At 43.6% G+C, this 19255-nt stretch overlaps 1 protein-coding gene across 1 annotated transcript in view; it reads right to left on the bottom strand.

The window, feature by feature from the left end:
* The window catches only part of CAMSAP2 (calmodulin regulated spectrin associated protein family member 2), a 79228-nt gene that overhangs the window by 46038 nt on the left and 13935 nt on the right, over positions 1–19255 (bottom strand). Inside the window, exon 2 of the mRNA XM_035121788.2 lies at positions 15200–15459. Within this exon, the coding sequence (XP_034977679.1) occupies positions 15200–15459 (260 nt within the window). The remainder of the gene's footprint in view (positions 1–15199; positions 15460–19255) is intronic.

The raw sequence follows: 19255 nt of genomic DNA, 5'->3' as shown, positions 1-19255 counted from the left end.
TGGCTTGAGACAGCTACATATAAAGCAGCTCTTGGCAGGACTGGATTTCAGATATAAATCAACAAGCTTAATACAGTAAAACTCATCCCACAATCCCATACAAATGTCATGCAGCACTCACACAGTGCTAGCTTTTCAGCTGGGAGTCCAAAATTAGAAAACTGCTGGTATCTCTGAAAATCATTAATAGTGAAATGTATCGCATCTCAGTTGCTTTTATAAGCTTCTGTTCAAAAGAAGCTTGTAAGTAGGATTGTTCATTTATGTATCTGTAAATCCAGGAAATGTTAATTTTAAAGGCAGGAGGTCAGGCACACACTGCAAAATTTAGGCTTCTTTGGAATATATGTATTTCACACTGGGTTCTTTTATTCAATTTTGAAATTCATTTATTGCAAGGTACTTTATTCCTATAATATTCTGGACTGCATCCAGTAAAGGCACATTTTAGAGAGAACACAGGCTTAAGGAACTTTCTAGGAAACAAAAGAGCAACCGCATAAGGGCACTCATTGTTAATGAGCTTTGAAAGCTTTGAAAGAGTGCAGCCCCAGCGCCACCCAATAGTGGGAAGTGATGAGATGGATTCTGTCAGACTCTGCTTTGCACAAAGATCCAGGTTAGGAGGTCTCAGCTGGGCATTTCCGAGGCTCCAACTTAAAACCGAACACATTAGTGGCATGAGAGAAGTGGAGATGGACAGGTGGGGGGGATACTTATCACATAAAGACTCGTGTCCCCTTTAGTCATTACAGTAATACAAACCCTACAGAGTGATAAGCTGCTGACTAACAGATTTACTAGAAAGCTGACCTGCACATTTCCTCATCTAGTGGATAAGGGACTGACTGTGACAAGTTGGCAGAGCGATGACAGCTAGACAGAAAGGGAAGGCCCAGTGACTGGGAAAAAGCTCAAGCACTGCGGGAGGAGATGAGATGGCACTGTTACATCAGTACACTGAAGTACCTTGTGGTTTAAAATGATAATTAGATATAAAGCCACAACGAAGGGCTTATTGGGAATCCGGAAGTTAATGCTGTTGTAAAGAAGCTTTATTCAGGGAATGCTACTAAACATTATGAGGCAAGGGCAAGGAATTTAAGCTACAGCTCAGGGATCTCTCGACTTTCCTGAGCTCCTTCACTCTTATTCATAAACTGTGTTGGAAAAGGAAAAGCTTCTTTTGGGCAGTAAAATTAACTCTTTTTAACATACTACAGACCTCTGGAAGAGTTTCTGTTCTATTTACCTTGCCTTGTCTCTCTAGGGTGCTGAAGTATTTGAAGTAGAAGTATAACCTCGATTAGAGAGGCATGCTCAATCTCTTCACTACAGAAATTAAAATATTATTATTAAAAATTGTAGTAATGATGTTAAACATTTAAAATGCTCTGTCAAGTCATGGGGGAAATTTTCACAAAGCTTAGGATGAAAATGGACTTATCTGCAAGAACTGTATTTGTTTCTTAACTCATGCCTGTGCTTTGTTGTTGTTTAGTCGTTTAGTCGTGTCCGACTCTTCGTGACCCCATGGACCAGAGCACGCCAGGCACTCCTGTCTTGCACTGCCTCCCGCAGTTTGGTCAAACTCATGTTCGTAGCTTCGAGAACACTGTCCAACCATCTTGTCCTCTGTCGTCCCCTTCTCCTAGTGCCCTCAATCTTTCCCAACATCAGGGTCTTTTCCAAGGATTCTTCTCTTCTCATGAGGTGGCCAAAGTATTGGAGCCTCAGCTTCACGATCTGTCCTTCCAGGGAGCACTCAGGGCTGATTTCCTTAAGAATGGATAGGTTTGATCTTCTTGCAGTCCATGGGACTCTCAAGAGTCTCCTCCAGCACCATAATTCAAAAGCATCAATTCTTCGGCGATCAGCCTTCTTTATGGTCCAACTCTCACTTCCATACATCACTACTGGGAAAACCATAGCTTTAACTATACGGACCTTTGTCGGCAAGGTGATGTCTCTGCTTTTTAAGATGCTGTCTAGGTTTGTCATTGCTTTTCTCCCAAGAAGCAGGCGTCTTTTAATTTCGTGACTGCTGTCACCATCTGCAGTGATCAAGGAGCCCAAGAAAGTAAAATCTCTCACTGCCTCCATTTCTTCCCCTTCTATTTGCCAGGAGGTGATGGGACCAGTGGCCATGATCTTGGGTTTTTTGATGTTGAGCTTCAGACCATATTTTGCGCTCTCCTCTTTCACCCTCATTAAAAGGTTCTTTAATTCCTCCTCGCTTTCTGCCATCAAGGTTGTGTCATCTGCATATCTGAGGTTGTTGATATTTCTTCCAGCAATCTTAATTCCGGCTTGGGATTCATCTAGTCCAGCCTTTCGCATGATGAATTCTGCATATAAGTTAAATAAGCAGGGAGACAATATACAACCTTGTCGTACTCCTTTCCCAATTTTGAACCAATCAGTTGTTCCATATCCAGTTCTAACTGTAGCTTCTTGTCCCACATAGAGATTTCTCAGGAGACAGATGAGGTGATCAGGCACTCCCATTTCTTTAAGAACTTGCCATAGTTTGCTGTGGTCGACACAGTCAAAGGCTTTTGCATAGTCAATGAAGCAGAAGTAGACGTTTTTCTGGAACTCTCTAGCTTTCTCCATAATCCAGCGCATGTTTGCTATTTGGTCTCTGGTTCCTCTGCCCTTTCGAAATCCAGCTTGCACTTCTGGGAGTTCTCGGTCCACATACTGCCTAAGCCTGCCTTGTAGAATTTTAAGCATAACCTTGCTAGCGTGTGAAATGAGCGCAATTGTGCGGTAGTTGCAGCATTCTTTGGCACTGCCCTTCTTTGGAATTGGGATGTAGACTGATCTTCTCCAATCCTCTGGCCATTGCTGAGTTTTCCAAACTTGCTGGCATATTGGGTGTAGCACCTTAACAGCATCATCTTTTAAAATTTTAAACAGTTCAGCTGGAATATCATCACTTCCACTGGCCTTGTTATTAGCAATGCTTTCTAAGGCCCATTTGACTTCACTCTCCAAGATGTCTGGCTCAAGGTCAGCAACCACACTACCTGAGGTGTACGAGACCTCCATATCTTTCTGGTATAATTCCTCTGTGTATTCTTGCCACCTCTTCTTGATGTCTTCTGCTTCTGTTAGGTCCTTACCACTTTTGTCCTTGATTATGGTAATCTTTGTACGAAATGTTCCTTTCATATCTCCAATTTTCTTGAACAGATCTCTGGTTTTCCCCATTCTATTGTTTTCCTCTATTTCTTTGCATTGCTCATTTAAGAAGACCCTCTTGTCTCTCCTTGCTGTTTTTTGGAAATCTGCATTCAGTTTCCTGTATCTTTCCCTATCTCCCTTGCATTTTGCTTGCCTCCTCTCCTCCGCTATTTGTAAGGCCTCGTTGGACAGCCATTTTGCTTTCTTGCATTTCCTTTTCCTTGGGATGGTTTTCATTGCTGCCTCCTGTATAATGTTACGAGCCTCCATCCATAGTTCTTCAGGCACTCTGTCCACCAAATCTAAATCCTTAAACCTGTTCCTCACTTCCACTGTGTATTCATAAGGGATTTGATTCAGATTGTATCTTACTGGCCCAGTGGTTTTTCCTACTTTCTTCAGTTTAAGCTGGAATTTTGCTATAAGAAGCTGATGATCTGAGTTACAGTCAGCTCCAGGTCTTGTTTTTGCTGACTGTATAGAGCTTCTCCATCTTTGGCTGCAGAGAATATAATCAATCTGATTTCGATGCTGTCCATTTGGTGATATCCATGTGTAGAGTCGTCTCTTGTGTTGTTGGAATAGAGTGTTTGTGATGACCAGCTTGTTCTCTTGACAGAACTCTATTAGCCTTTGCCCTGCTTCATTTTGAACTCCAAGGCCAAACTTGCCAGTTGTTCCTTTTATCTCTTGATTCCCTACTTTAGCATTCCAGTCCCCTGTAATGAGAAGAACATCCTTCTTTGGTGTCATTTCTAGAAGGTGTTGTAGGTCTTCATAGAATTGGTCAATTTCACTTTCTTCAGCACCGGTAGTTGGTGCATAAACTTGGATTACTGTGATGTTAAAAGGTCTGCCTTGGATTCGTATCGAGATCATTCTGTCATTTTTGAGATTGCATCCCATTACAGCTTTTGCCACTCTTTTGTTGACTATGAGGGCCACTCCATTTCTGCTACAGGATTCTTGCCCACAGTAGTAGATATGATAGTCATCCGAACTGAATTCGCCCATTCCCTTCCATTTTAGTTCACTGATGCCCAGGATGTCGATATTTATTCTTGTCATCTCATTTTTGACCACATCCAGCTTACCTCCACTCATGGTTCTTACATTCCAGGTTCCTATGCAATATTTTTCTTTACAGCATCGGACTTTCCTTTCGCTTCCAGGCATATCCGCAACTGAGCGTCCTTTCGGCTTTGGCCCAGCCGCTTCATCAGCTCTGAATCTACTTGTACTTGTCCTCCGCTCTTCCTCAGTAGCATGTTGGACGCCTTCCGACCTGAGGGGCTCATCTTCCAGCGTCATAACTTTTATATGCCTGTTGTCTTTGTCCATGGAGTTTTCTTGGCAGGGATACTGGAGTGGCTTGCCAGTTCCTTCTCCAGGTGGATCACATTTAGTCAAAACTCTCCACTATGACCTGTCCATCTTGGGTGGCCCTGCATGGCATAGCTCATAGCTTCTCTGAGTTATTCAAGCCCCTTCGCCACGACAAGGCATTGATCCATGAAGGGGCATGCCTGTGCTATTCTTATATAAAAGGGGTGTGCATTTAATTAATTAATGTGGATAAGGAGAGGTGAACCTTGCCACCCCACCATTTTTCTTCTAGCCCAGCTCTGATGCTGAAAATGGGTTGACCTGGAAGTAAGCATATGGGCACCCAAAACGACCTTACACAGAGTCAGACCCTTGGTCTATCTAGCCCAGTATTGTTGACCCCCAACTGCGAAAATCTCTCCAGGATTTTCAGCAGAAGTCTTTCCCATCACCAAGAACAAGGTCCTGGATGTGCCAAGGACTAAACTTGGAACCCTCTGCTTGCAACAGGTGTTCTTCCACTGACTGAGCTATAGCCCAGGCATCCCCAAACTGCAGCCCTCCAGATGTTTTAGCCTACAACTCCCATGATCCCTAGCTAACAGGACCAGTGGTCGGGGAAGATGGGAATTGTAGTCCAAAACATCTGGCGGGCCAAAGTTTGGGGATGCCCGCTATAGCCCTTAAGGCAACAGAGCATGGAGACATATTGAAGGGGAAAGCATCACTGATTGCCCCTTCTGGCATGGAAATTAGACATCTTCCACCTCCTGCTTTTTCTGATTATCACCAAGAAGACCCTGACCCACCTACAATACTTCAGCTGTCACTGCAGGAAACAGATCAGGGCCTTCAATAAGGATCTAACATGCAAGTGCTGCATGCAACACACAGGGAAAAACAAACCCATATTTCTACAGCCAGTGCTGGTGCAGAGGTTGTAGAAAAATTAGGGTAATGTTGACTACTGGGAGAATGAACTGCTTGACTTTGCTTTCTATAACCTACTGAATTTAAAAAGTATCCCAAACCCATCTGACGCCTCAGTCCAGATACATTCTCCATCTCCTAACATATTAACAGTGGTACCTCGACTTACGAACGACTCGGCAACCGAATTTTTCGACTTGCGAATGGGGCAAATGGCCGTGCGCTTACGAATGTCTCAACATCCGAAAGGAAACCGCGGCGGTTTTAGATAGGGATTTTTCAACTTACGAATTTTTAGATAGGGTTGCTTCGACTTACGAATTTTTCCGCTTCCAATGCACTCCTATGGGAAATCGCGTTTCCAATGGCGCTTTTCGACTTACGAATTTTTCAACCTACGAAGGTGCCTTCGGAACGGATCAAATTCGTAAGTCGAGGCACCACTGTAATATTAAAGTGATTTTCTTTTTTAATTGCAGCTTTAAAGTGGTGACACTGAAGACCGATGTATTTCCTAGTTTAGAGAGATGGGGGTGGAGGGAACAAAACCAAGACAAAATTTCTTCGGTGGATGCCCTCAGCAAACCACTTTCCGATATATTAATTACAGTAAGCACTGAACTGTAGCTAACAGAGTTTCACTTATATACAGAGTTCAATGAGTACTGTACATTAATTAGGCCCCAGAGAGATGGGAGACCTTTTCACTATTTTACTCATACTGTATAACTAAAGGATTGACACACACAGGGTCAGATTTTTAACATTCACAAGCCTAGGTATTTATTTAAGCTTAGGATGTTGGAATGTAGCTGCAGGATATTGAAAATCAGAGATATTGATGCCCTAGCAGTTATTCACTAGAGCAGTCTTTCCTACTCTTCTAGTTTGATTTGTAATCTAGAATAAAGCTACATGACGCAATTCAGTGTGTGTTCAGAAAGCCAAACATCAGACACAGAGCTTGCTAATATACTGGAATATTAAGCAGGTAGCATCAGTAAGAACACAGCATTGTTCATTCCAGTGTAATTGATTAGGAGGTAGGTTCTCATCTCAGTTCAGCTTGCATAGCTTTATTGATCAGAGCCACACAGACAGAGCAGATATCAGTCAATAGCTTTGCAGCAAGTGTGCCTTATTTTCTATATACAACTTGCCTTATTTCCATGAAGAAGCTAAGAGAAAAGGGAATCACAGCTTCATAGGTGTTTAAAGTGTGATTGTCTAATCAGAGCTTTCGATGTTGGTGACACACCTTTTAGGCATGCATCATTTCACAACACAGTAATTCAGTTTTACTAGCAAACTGGAGGTTCAAATCACCCCTTTCCAGGTCTGGAAGGTACGCGGGCAGCATTTGCATGGCACACACTGCAGCCAACACACTAACGTGTCATGATACACACTTTGGAAAGCTCTGGTCTAAATTATTATTGTTATTGTTGTTATTATTATTATTATTATTATTATTATTATTATTATTATTATTATACATTTTTTAAGAACAAGCTGTGCCTAGGATTGTGCTGACTGCTCACCTGAAGAAACAGGTAGCTACGATTCTATATGCATTCAATCCCAAAGAAACTCCGAAATTGTAATTATGCAAACTGAATAACTGGCATGCTCTTTTATTTTGCCAGTCTTTAAAGAGAAGGGCAAGCAACAATTGCTGAGTACAGGAAATGCAGCCCAACTACTGGAAATGTTATTCTGCCACCTTTGTGACTTCTGACATTTCAGCAGAGGCTGCTGACTTATTTCCAAGCATATTTTCACAGCCACAAGAGACAGAAATTTTTAAAACAGTTAAACCTGTTATGACACTCTGTGCTTTTTCAGCTCTCAAACAGAACTGTGGTACACACATGGCCCTTTCAAACCCACCTCTGCCCTGGTGAAGGAAAGCCCCCTTCCCCCTTCCCTGAGAAAGGAATGTGCCTATCATCTCACTCATCTCTCCATACTGATCCCTGACCATACCTTGGCGAGATCCAGCTACAGCCATGTAACATACAATTTGATGAAACACAAACAGTAAGGGAGTATAGCCATATGCAGGCACATCTGTTTTATATGGTCCTTCCTTTCAAAAACAGAACAAAACTTGGAGAAAAGTGGTGTATAAATTTATTAAATAGATAAAATAATAAATTAACGCCCCCAAAAGTGGATATGGGCAAGTACATATGTTTACACAAGGCAAGATATGTGGCCATATAATGATGTGCAAAGCAAATCAGCAGATAAATAGAATTACATCAATTTAATAAGCTCAGCAAATTGTCCTAGAAAAAGGAATACCAGAAGACAGACAGAGTAATACTGCTCTCACACAGGTCTGCCATTTTATGCTATATTCTGCTAAAAATGCCACATCAACTTTGAAATCTCTAGACAAAGGATAGTCCTCAGTGCTAATTGCATTATAATAAATCTTCCCCTTTTCCCAACCATTCTCACATTAACAACAAAGCTAATTGCCCCTCCGAGAAACAAGAGGCAATCTGTAGGTAGCATCCAGTGTAGTGTAATAATTCTTCCTAATGCATACTCTTAACTTGGATTACTCAAAACAGATTTAGCAGATTTTTGCCTCGCCTTAGGCCCCACTAACAAGATAACTGGGAAAAGCATATGACATTTAGGCCTTTTAGCTAGTGCAGGCAAAAAAATCTAAGTAATGCCAAGACTTTGTATGATTGAGATGCTGTAAAATAGTAACAATAAAAGGTTGGTAACCCATGCTTTGTACATTTGCTGGTGTACAGGTGCTGAATACCTACGGAGAAGCATGAGTACCATTTCAACCTTTATGGTGGCAGTGCACACAGAAGCTACCAAATTTAAATGGTTCCTACAAGTCAATCCTTCCATTTGGAATGGCTACATATGGTGGCCTTATTCCTTTTAAAAACCACACACACTGCTCTTGTACTAACTGTTTACAAGTCTCAGAAGGAATACGGTCTTCACAGTCCTAAAGCAGCAACAAGATTCTGGTTCTCTCATGAATTGTAATACCACCATGATTTTAGTGTTACACAAAGAAGCCTCTAATTCCCTGCACTCGTTTCTCCCCATAGTCTATCTTGCAATTCCTCTTCTGCAGCAAATTATAGCTCTCTCAGTTTCAATGCAACAGCAAACTATGGTTTGCTGCAAAAGTGAATGTGCAAGCCCCATGCTCATTCTTGCAAAGTCAAAGCAACAGTTTTATGCTATGTTTGAACTGAGCCACACTTTTTAAGGAACACGTGAAAATTTGAAGTACTGTAATAAGAATAGCGCCAACGTTAATATCCAAAAGAGGTACCAAATTTGTTAAATCACACATATCATCTCAGAAATAGCTTGGAAACAGGGATAGGGCCATAAGTCTGTGACACAGCACATGTTTTGTGTGCATAAGGTCCCAAGGTCACCCCCAGGAATCTCCTGTTGACCTAGAGTAGCAAGAGCTCTCTGTGCCCGAGAACCTGGAAAGTCATGCCTAATCAGAATAGACAATACTGAATTAGACAGACTGTGTCTAACTTCAGGTTTGAGGTGGCTCCCAGTACTGAGTCTGCATCTATACCAGAGGGCTCCCCCCTGCAGGGTTGCAGAGTGGCGGAACTCATCAGGTTTTGCAAATGGCAGCACCTGCCTGTCTGGCACAGAGCACTGGTGGACGGAGGGGAACTAAAGGAAGTCACGAGTAGGCCATTGGAAGAGGACCCTGCCAGCTTCTTTAGGATGCTGCATGGTGATGCCAGGCCTGGCTCTGACTCTTCCTTATTAATTTAATAAATTATATATACGGCTTGACTGTAATAAGACCTCTAAGTACTTTACAAGAACTAGTAGGATTATAAATAAAAATAAGTTAGCAACAAGTAATTAAAGCTTTTCAAAGATAATTAAAATCTCTCTCTCTCTGTGTGTGTGTGTGTGTGCATACCGTGTTTCCCCCTTTTTAAGACACCGTCTTATTCTTTTTTTTACTCAAAAAAACCCACGGTGTCTTATTTTCAGGGGATGTCTTGTACCTTAAGGCCTCCTCAGAGGGGCCAGGCAGCTGGCTCGGGGTGCTGCTGGGCGCTCTGTGCGGTGCTGCTGCAGCAGCCGGTTCCAAGCACCAAGGCAGCAGGCTGCTGGCTCAGTGCTCCGCCTGGTGCTGCTGGGCGTTTCGAGCGCTCGGCGCTGCGGAGCGCTCCGCTCTGCAGCCGCCGGTTCCGGTGGCGGGGCGGCCGGCAAAAAATTAAAAATTAAAGAGGCCAGGCCGCTGTGCTCCTGTAAAAAAAAACCCATGCTCCTGTAATAAGGGATCAAAGTAGGAACGAGAAGCACATAAGGAGCTGGAAAACGCGTGGGACAAAGATCCTGACTTGATCACAGCATCCCCCCGGTGAAATCAGGCTGGGGGAGAGGGGATCCCATCAGGAGGATCGAGCGATCCTAGGGAACCCGATCGAAGCGGCAGGAAAAGGAAGGCAGGATCCATCGGGCGGGAAGTGAGGCGGCGCTAGGACCCGGCGGCTCCTTTGTTTGGGGCGGGCGGGGTGAGGGAGGGGGCGAGGGAGGAGGAGGGGAGGCGAGGGAGGGAGGGAGGAAGCTCGATGGCGGCGGCGGCAGCAGAAACGGCGACGGAGGGTCCCCTGCTTCCCGCCGCCGCCTGCCGCCACCTCCGGGCCCGCGGGCAGGGCGGGCGCGCTCACCTGTCTCGGCTGCGGTCGGCCCGGCCCTCTCCACCCAGGCGCTCCAGCTCTGCCCCGCGAAGTCATCGAGATTCGGCAGCCGCCGATCCACAGCAGCCATTGCTGCTGCTGCTACCACCGCCGCGCATCCACGCACCGCCATCACCGCACGGGAACGCGCAGCCCTCCCCGCTGGCCGCGCTCCGCTCTGCAGCCGCCGGTTCCGGTGGCGGGGCGGCCGGCAAATAAATAATAATAAAGAGGCCAGGCCGCTGCGCTCTGCCCGGCGCTGCGGAGCGCTCTGCTCTGCAGCCGCCGGTTCCGGTGGCGGGGCGGCAGGCTGCCTCGGGCAGGCAAAAAAAAAGAGAGGCCAGGCTGCTGGCGCGGGCGCTCCAGGCGTTCGCTGCTGCAGCAGCAGCCGGTTCCAGGCCCCTCTGGCTGGCTGGGTCCCGCTGGCTGGCTGGGGCGCTCGACGGTCTCGTTCTACACGGCATGGAGGTATGCCTTATTTTCGGGGGGTGTCTTATGTTTCACTAATGCTAAAAAATGCTGCCATGGCTTACTCTCTGACTACGTATTAAAAAAGGGGAAACACGGTAGGCTTGTCCAAACAAAAAGGAAGCTTCAAGAAAGTGCAAGGCACCTTCCAGAAAACAGACAGCAGGTGTTCCTCTCTGGATGTGGAAGATAGTATCTATAAAGATGCAACACCCATCATGCTGAAAAATGAGTGTGAGTACCAACACACTTAGAGAGTACAGCATGCACTTTGTCCAACAGTCAGTGCAACTGCTTCTTTCTAGGGCATTCCTCTTCTTCCAGGAGAAAATATGTGGCGTACACAATGAACAACACTCATGCATTCCATACATTTCTGTCTCTTTGAAAAGAAGTGTGGTTCTGAATCACCTCTTGGTGATGGAACTATACGTGTAGGGTCAAGTTTTCACTCGTACGTTTCCTTGCTCTTTACAAGGACACATATTCTATTCTTTCACATGAATATGGGCAACTTCTTCAGGTGTGGGGATCTCGATCAGTCAAATCTCTAATGTAAGCATTTACATTAATACAATATCTCTTTATAATCAGCGGCATGCAGCTAGCCATTTACTAACTGGTGGAAACTGAAACTACCACCCAGTAACACCACTGTGAACCTTTCAAAAGGTTAGAAAGAAGCCAGCCCAGTAAGCAGCTTTCCATGTGGAACCTTAGTTAGCACATGGCTATGCCACATGAAAGCCAGATAGCACACACCCCTATACAGTGGTACCTCAGGTTACAGACGCTTCAGGTTACAGACTCCGCTAACCCAGAAATAGTACCTCTGGTTAAGAACTTTGCTTCAGGATGAGAACAGAAATTGCACGGCAGCAGCGGGAGGCCCCATTAGCTAAAGTGGTACCTCAGGTTAAGAACAGTTTCAGGTTAAGAACGGATCTCTGGAACGAATTAAGTTCTTAACCAGAGGGACCACTGTACTTACTTTTTGGTCCATTGATTTCATGGGTCTACTCTTTGTATGACTTTGCTGGATATCACCCAATACCTTCATAAGATTGCTTTAAAGCAGTGTTTCCCAAACTTGGGTCTCCAGTTGGTTTTGGGCTACAACTCCCATGATCCCTTACTAGTGGTCAAGGATCATGGGAATTGTAATCCAAAAACAGCTGGGGACCCAAGTTTGGGAAATCCTGCTGTAAAGTATGTTGGCAAAGATAAATGATTTGCTCAAAGGCCACCTAGTGAGCTTCTAACCTCAGCATGCCTCCTCCCAATTAAAATAATAACAATCCTGTATTTCAGGATTTCTATCGAAAATGTGAATGCCTACCTAAAGACAAATTCAGAGGCGAATGTCACAACAGTATCTTAGCATGGTATTTTACCAAAGTTTAAACTACACATTCTTCAATAATGGTAATTTCTTACTACACTTAATATGTGTAAATGGCTTATTATGAATGAGCAGTGTATTAGTGCAGGCTGCCTGATCATTTCCTCAATGTGATCATACTAAACTCAGTTTGAGATGAAGGGATCCTACTGCTGAATAGACTGAAGGAATTAATAATTTAATCTGGTAGAATACGTTTCACAAATTTAAGGTTTTGTATACATTGTAATAGATAGGACACACAAAAAAAAAATATACATCTGCTTTAAAAATACTGATTAAAATGCATTGAAAAAGGTTCAGGGAAAGGATCTGCATTTGTGTTTTGGTCTACTCCCCAGCACAAGGATGCACTTTTCTGATTAGAGAATACAGGCTGCATAGTGCTGAATAATAATTAACCATTTTTACAGCCCCCACCTCCTGCTACCCATAATTGCAAGCAGACGCACAACAAGGTTAAGTGAAAGACACAGAGCTAAAGAAATAGCCATATAAGAGGGCTTTTTTATTCATTGACCTATTAATTGATCCCAGTTAATAAAAACATTAACTGCTGGCCATTTCCAAGATAGGTATTATGAAATGCTTTATTGTACACCTCAGATAGGCTTAATTGTTTTTAAAAAAACATAGGCACTGATCCCCAAAACAAAATGTAAACAAGATTTGTCTGATAATACAATATAACGCTCTTTCTTCATCCAGTGAAAAAAGAGCAGAGAGACTGGTTGGATTAAAACAAGGTTTTGCTGTTAGCATATAAAGCCCTAATGACCTAGGATCCAAGTACTTTACTATTACATTATTATAGCACCATTCCTTGAAGGAAAGAGGCAGTGTACGTAGTGCTCTCCCTTCGCATTTTATCCTGACAACAACCCTCAAGGTTGCTCGGCCAGTCCCTGCTTGGCAGTCTAACCCAGTGAGCTTCATGGCCGAGCAGCAATTTGAACATTGGTCTCCAGGTCCCAGTCAAACACTAACCGCAACACCACATTAGCTCTAAGTGTTTAAGCAGTGCCTCCTGCTACATCTTCCAAGCTGTGCATTAAAATCAGCAGGGAATGATGCCCTGCTTTTTGTTCCATTTGTAGAAAGTCATAGGAGGGCTATGCCCAACTTATTGGAATTTCCTCCCAGGTATTTTCAGGGGGCATGGATAGTGAAAGGGGCTCAATCCCTGGTGTCTGCATGACTTAAATTTGCAGTATCAATAGCAAGCTAGGACAGTGAGGAGGAGTAAGTCCCATGTTTCTGACCTCTCTCTTCCCAAGGCAAATCTGTTTAAAACCGAAGAAGAGCACTTAACCATTATGACATAAACCTTGCTTGAGACACAGAGAGCAGCTGCCAAGTTTCTGTGCACAGAATAGATTAGCAAAATCCAGATTAGAAAAAAAAATTAGTGTACAACTAAAAAAAGCAATGCCTCATCCTGGTCGGTAAATATAGTAGCCCTTAAGCATTTAATATGGATCTCTTTCTCCACCTCACACACTGCTTTACTGCTGCATAGCTACCAAAGCTAAAATAAAACAAAAAAACAAAACAAAACATTAGAAGTCCCATACCATTTCAGCAACCCTTGGAAGTGAAATTTGTGAATGGTCATTTTGCTGCCTGAATGGCTGACTATGCTTTATGTCAGGGGTCCCCAAACTTACTGCGTTTCAGGCCATTACCCGAAGCACCAATCGCACGGTGGGCCGGAGGGCAGGGGAGCGCACGCCCATATGCATGCGCACACGCTATTTCCAGCGCTCTTCTGGGTCGCCGGAGAACCAGAAACAGCTTGTGTGCATGCGCACAGGCCTCCTCCAACCTGGAAGTGCGCCGAAAATTATGCTTGCACATGTGCGCAAGCTATTTCTGGTGCTCCGGCGACCTGGAAGTGGGCAGCCGCACCGGTAAAAGCGGGTGGCGGCAGTGGGCGGTGGGGGTTGCCGCAGGCTGGATAAATCGGTCCTTCGGGCCGTAGTCTGGGGATGCCTACTTTATGTATTACTAAATGTATGATGACCCACTGAACACATGCGTATGCTTTTATGTTTATACTTGCAGTTCTGTACATTCCTAATAAAAATAAATATAAATTTGTGGGGTTGTGGTTTTATTCCGGCTCCCATTTTAAACTGTGAATTTTTTTAATTAGTCATAAGTATTTCCTTTTATTACTCCAAGCCAGGGTTTTTCCGTGACTTCACACCCTTGGGGAACTCTTTCCACAGTGACTCATCTTGCCAAGCAACCCCTGCATGTTGGCGACAAAACTGTTGTGTATTACAAAGAATTCTGGCAATGAATTCTGTTCAATCTGGGTTCTGTGCCAGGCTTGCTGGGTGTAGATGTTATCCTACAGCAGGATACCCTCAAGATGTTATGGACTACAAAACCCATCATCCCTGACTATGCAGGCCAAGGATGACAGACGTTGTAGTCCATGACATCGGAATGGCATCACACTGGCTACCCCTGTCCTATGGAAACATAGTGCATCCTAGATTCTATGTTTTGGTGCTTTCCGGCCTTCTGAACTGATGCCCTAGTAAATTATGCTACATATTATGTTACAAAAAAGCTATTTCACATGCTCGTGATTTTTAATCTAAATCTAAGACTCTATATAACTAGGCAAAGTATGTTTTTATTCAAATAAAAGACAATGGTATTCAAGTAAGTCAAACTCTGAGCAGACCCAGAGTTAGTAATGATGAACTTATGTCCACTGATTTCAATGTGTAAGCTCCAAGTATAACTTAGTTGGGAAGAATGGAATATAAAAATCAAAAGTTCTTACTATCCAGAGGCAATATGGGGGCCCTGCAGATGCTGTGAACGACAACGCCCATCAGCACCAGTTGTTACAGCCAATATTCAGGAATGATGGGAGCTGCAGACTAGCAACATCTGGAGGGTGCCATGTTGTCTGCCCTGCTACCAAAAAAACAACGTTTTGAATTTCCAGAATTCCTGAATCTGAATATTGTGAACAAGTGAGAGAAACTTTGAATAAATAGGTCTTTCATATCTATTTCTTGCAAAGTAAGATGTGACTTCAATTTATGGAACATTTTAAAAAGCTAATTCATAACAAACTTCAAACCCAAACAGAAATGCTGCTAACAGCCAGGTATACGACTAATGCCAAAACTCTAATGCCAGAACTCACCATCTGAATGGGTTTCTTGTGCAAGTCTCTCTCCGTTACTAGCTTCTCTTGGTCAGTGACATAGAGGCCTTTTTGTGCCAAGGCTTGGATAACTGCATCATGGCCCAGGAGCGGTTTGGCAGCATCACTCTTGAGAATAAGACTCCCAGCACGACAGTAGAATTCAGCAGATAGCAGCGATTTAACAACAGGAGGTTTAATATGTTCCTGGTCATACTGATCCGTATAAAATGGTTCTCGAAGATCCTCTGGTACATTTTCTACAAAAGAAGAGAGAAAAAGTTTTGAATTACATCATTATTATAGTAGGAAGTGCAAAATTCCTACAATTTACGTATCATTTTTAGGAAACAAAACACTCACATTACAAGACTGCCTTTCACTCCCCACCCTGAAGAACTTCCCAAAGCTAACCTGGGGGTAAGAGGGGTAAATAATGCCAACTTTAATTATGCACATTAGTTCCTGCAGAGCTGCAATGGGTCAAATCAATGATTTGGTACGCAACTGCAAACCTTTCAATTGGCTTACACCATCCTCAGGTCAAACTACACAGGCTGTCAGAAATCCATGACTGAGATCCCACCCTTAAGGTTTGTTAGCAGGCAGATGCTTTGAAGAAGGAGCAGGTGGTAGTGGGACTGGGGGTGTTAAAAAAGCCCTTCCAGCTGCACCATTTCCCCAACAGAAATAGCCCCAGCCCCAGAAGCTGCCCCTAGCTCAGAGGGGAAAATTTCAACCAGGCATCTGGAATGGGGGGAAAGTGTTCATATCCTCCTCCGGTGCCACTTCCCCACCCTTGTATTTTACCACTAGCCTGGTAGTCATGACGCATAGAATTCTATTGCATACTCCATCCCTCCTCAGCAGCGCCCAGCAAAGACAGTTTGCTAAAGAAGGGGAGTTGCTACCTCTGCACAAAGCAGCTCTCTGTTCCTCCTCCGCTGCACACAGCAGGCTAGTGGGAAAAGGGTGGAAGCTACTATTAAGTGGCTGATTTACAAGGATGCACTTCCCCGATCTTCAAAGCAGTTGCATAAGGTTGTCAATTAGTTGTCGTTGTTTTTAATGTGAGGTATTCCGATTACTGCTTTTCCACATTGTTTAGTCTGGTCCCCAGGGACACCATCCTACTTGATGGAGCAAAGCTAATAAGGAACCAACAAGTACTGCATGAGTTGCACAACATATAGGGGGAACCATTTTAAGTTTTTAATCACAGCTTAAAGCAATTCTTTACTCTTTATATATTGTGGGGTTTGGTTTTATACTTCATCCTTGCCACACAACATAGAATCATAGAACTGTAGAGCTGGAAGGGACCACGAGGGTCACCTAGTCCAACCCCCTGCAATGCAGGAATGTCTGCCCAATGTGGGGCTCGAATCCACGACCCTGAAATTAAGAGTCTCATGCTCAACCAAGCATTTTTTAAATGTGAAAAACTTCCAACCTGTGCCAGTTTATTAATAACATCTTTATCTATTACTAGCTGGCCCTGCCACACGTTGCTGTGGCTCAGTCTGTTAAATGGAGACTCAGAGAGCCCCTTCAGACTCCCCTCACCTTCAGAGTCCCCCTGTTTTACGTGTGTTGTGTTTATGCAGGCGCATCCCTGTGATTCCCCCCACCCTGTGCCGATCCATGACGTATCCTGCCCCCTCCTCTGCCCACCCCCCGGCTTATCCCTGTCATTCCCCCCACCCTGTCCCGACCCATGACGTATCACGCCCCCTCTTCTCCCCACCCCCAGCTCATCCCTGTGACTGGTCCCACTGTGTCCTGACCTATCCCGTCCCATCCTCCCCACCCCACCCCCACCCAGGTGTGTCAGTACCTCCATTCGGCCTAGCCTGTAAAGGCTTTGGCCTAGTATGTAAATGGAAGCCAATGTGCTGTTGAGAGGGAAGATTTTATAGGTACAGTACCAGTGTAGCCGCTGCTAGAGGGTGCTGGTTTGCAACCTGGTTCTTTTCCCACCATGTACTTTAGTATGAGTTGTGTGTTCTTGGGGGGGTCTTACATGGCCCAGGTGGGACATTTGTCTTTGCAAGCTTTATAAGATCCTTTGGACATTCGCATGGGACGTTGTGTCCAAATTTGAACACACTTGGTTAAGCGGTTTCGGAGAAAAGTGGAGACCCACCCACTTTTACCTTTATATATATATATAGATTGCACATTTGTGGAAACAATGCATTAGGATGAGCCGGCTTTTGTCAAACGTGCCTGACATGGAATTAGAATATTCCTTAAACAACATGTGGGCCCCATCAAAGAGAAGAGGATGCCTTCACCCCAGTATGGCTCCCTTTTATCACATACACAGTCAAACAAGACAACAACAAAAACCCACCGACAGTATGCGAAACAATCTGATTAACTTGACACAACAATTCTGCCCGCCACACAAACAAATCTCACTGCAGCCAACTAAACACAGCCAACCATGCCATGGGCCCCGCCCCACCCAACCTCTCTCACTACCAAGGAAATATAATAAACAAACAGAAAGAGAACCTACCCAAATGACAGCGACATAAAACCCCCAATACACACTAAATATAAGAATATAAGTTGAAACAAGCCAGCTTCACAGCCCATTGTTTGAAGTTGGCTATTTAAGCAAACCAGAGCTAAATAAGTCAGTAAAGCATGAGACTCTTAATCTCAGGTTCGTGGGTTCAAGTCCAGAGTTGGGCAAAAAGATTCCTGCATTGCAGGGGGTTGGGCTAGAAGACCCTCATGATGCCTTCCAATTCTACAATTCTAAGATTCTATGTTTTTCTTCAGAGTTTAACACCAAATCAACTTAAAATGAAAGGAGAACTTTCACTTGCCACTTTATCACCATACTGAAGGAGATACGAGTTTTGAGGTTTTTAAAGAGAGATTCAGAATAATTTTCATAGCCCCAATGAAGTTCGTTGAGATTTACTGTACAAACATTGCTTTGAAGTAAGAACATGGATTGCTTATCTTCAAATCAGAAAACCACAACTTCCTTTATAGGGAGAGAAAACAGCTTGGCGAGTTACAGAGCCTAACAACAAGCAGGAAGATCAACAAAAATGTCAAAGCCTTAACGTATGCCTCATCTTTCCTGCCCTGCCTTGCTACCCTAATTAGATTTTCAAAATTATCCTGTGATTCTCTTTACCATACCATTTTGTTCCTTCACAAGAACTGAAAATATGTTTTCTGTTACAGTATCTTTCAAATAGAAGCAGGTTTGAAGAGGTTTTAAACATGTGCTCTTGTTTATATGGCTAATTTTTTTTAAAAAGGACTCCTGACTCCCACTGAATTTAATTTTCTCTTCTGCAGAACACATTCCAAAGTAATCCCATTTCTGTAGATTAAGTTGCTTGAATTCACACAGATTTGGCTCAGAATAAGTATTAATGAACTATAATAACTATTCACCCTGCTTCCAAAAAATTTTGATACGAAAATTAATTAGCTTAATACTACATTGGCTTACTTCCACTAATACTTCTGAGGTAATAAAAAGAATTTGTACTTGCATATATGAGCATCAAGCTTTATTTCAGTCACAGACCAGCATAAGATAAAACATACGGATAAACTGAACACATAAGACTCAAAACAGGTAAGGAATAAAAACTAGTAATTAAAAAGTGATTCTATGATACATACTTAAAAAGATAGAAACAGGGACAAACAGCTAAAAGTGAATATAAGGGAGGGAGCGTGAAGGAGCCACAGGTCTTGCATCATTTGTAGCGCAAACCATCCTTCAATGAATAGCCATCATGACAGTGCAGAATCTAGCAACTGAGCATGTAACATCTTGAAATAGCAGGGAGGTATAAAGTTGTTCTGTGTGACCTGGGAATTTATATAGAATAGGCAAGATGAACCTATATTTGTATAAGTATTGGCAGTGAAAAAAGACATATTCTGTTGTTTCTAGTTGCCCAGAGCCACATGGGCATTTTCTCTCCTCGTACGATGTCTTCCTAAAGTGGCCTTCCTGGATGGCTGAAGGGAGGGGCCTGGCAGTGGGCCGGAGTGAAAGTCCTTCGCTGTTTT

The sequence above is a fragment of the Zootoca vivipara genome, chromosome 7 (genome assembly GCF_963506605.1).
Source record: "Zootoca vivipara chromosome 7, rZooViv1.1, whole genome shotgun sequence".
Taxonomy (NCBI): domain Eukaryota; kingdom Metazoa; phylum Chordata; class Lepidosauria; order Squamata; family Lacertidae; genus Zootoca; species Zootoca vivipara.
Note: the sequence above shows the minus strand (reverse complement) of the source record. Positions and strands in the feature narration are given on the sequence as shown.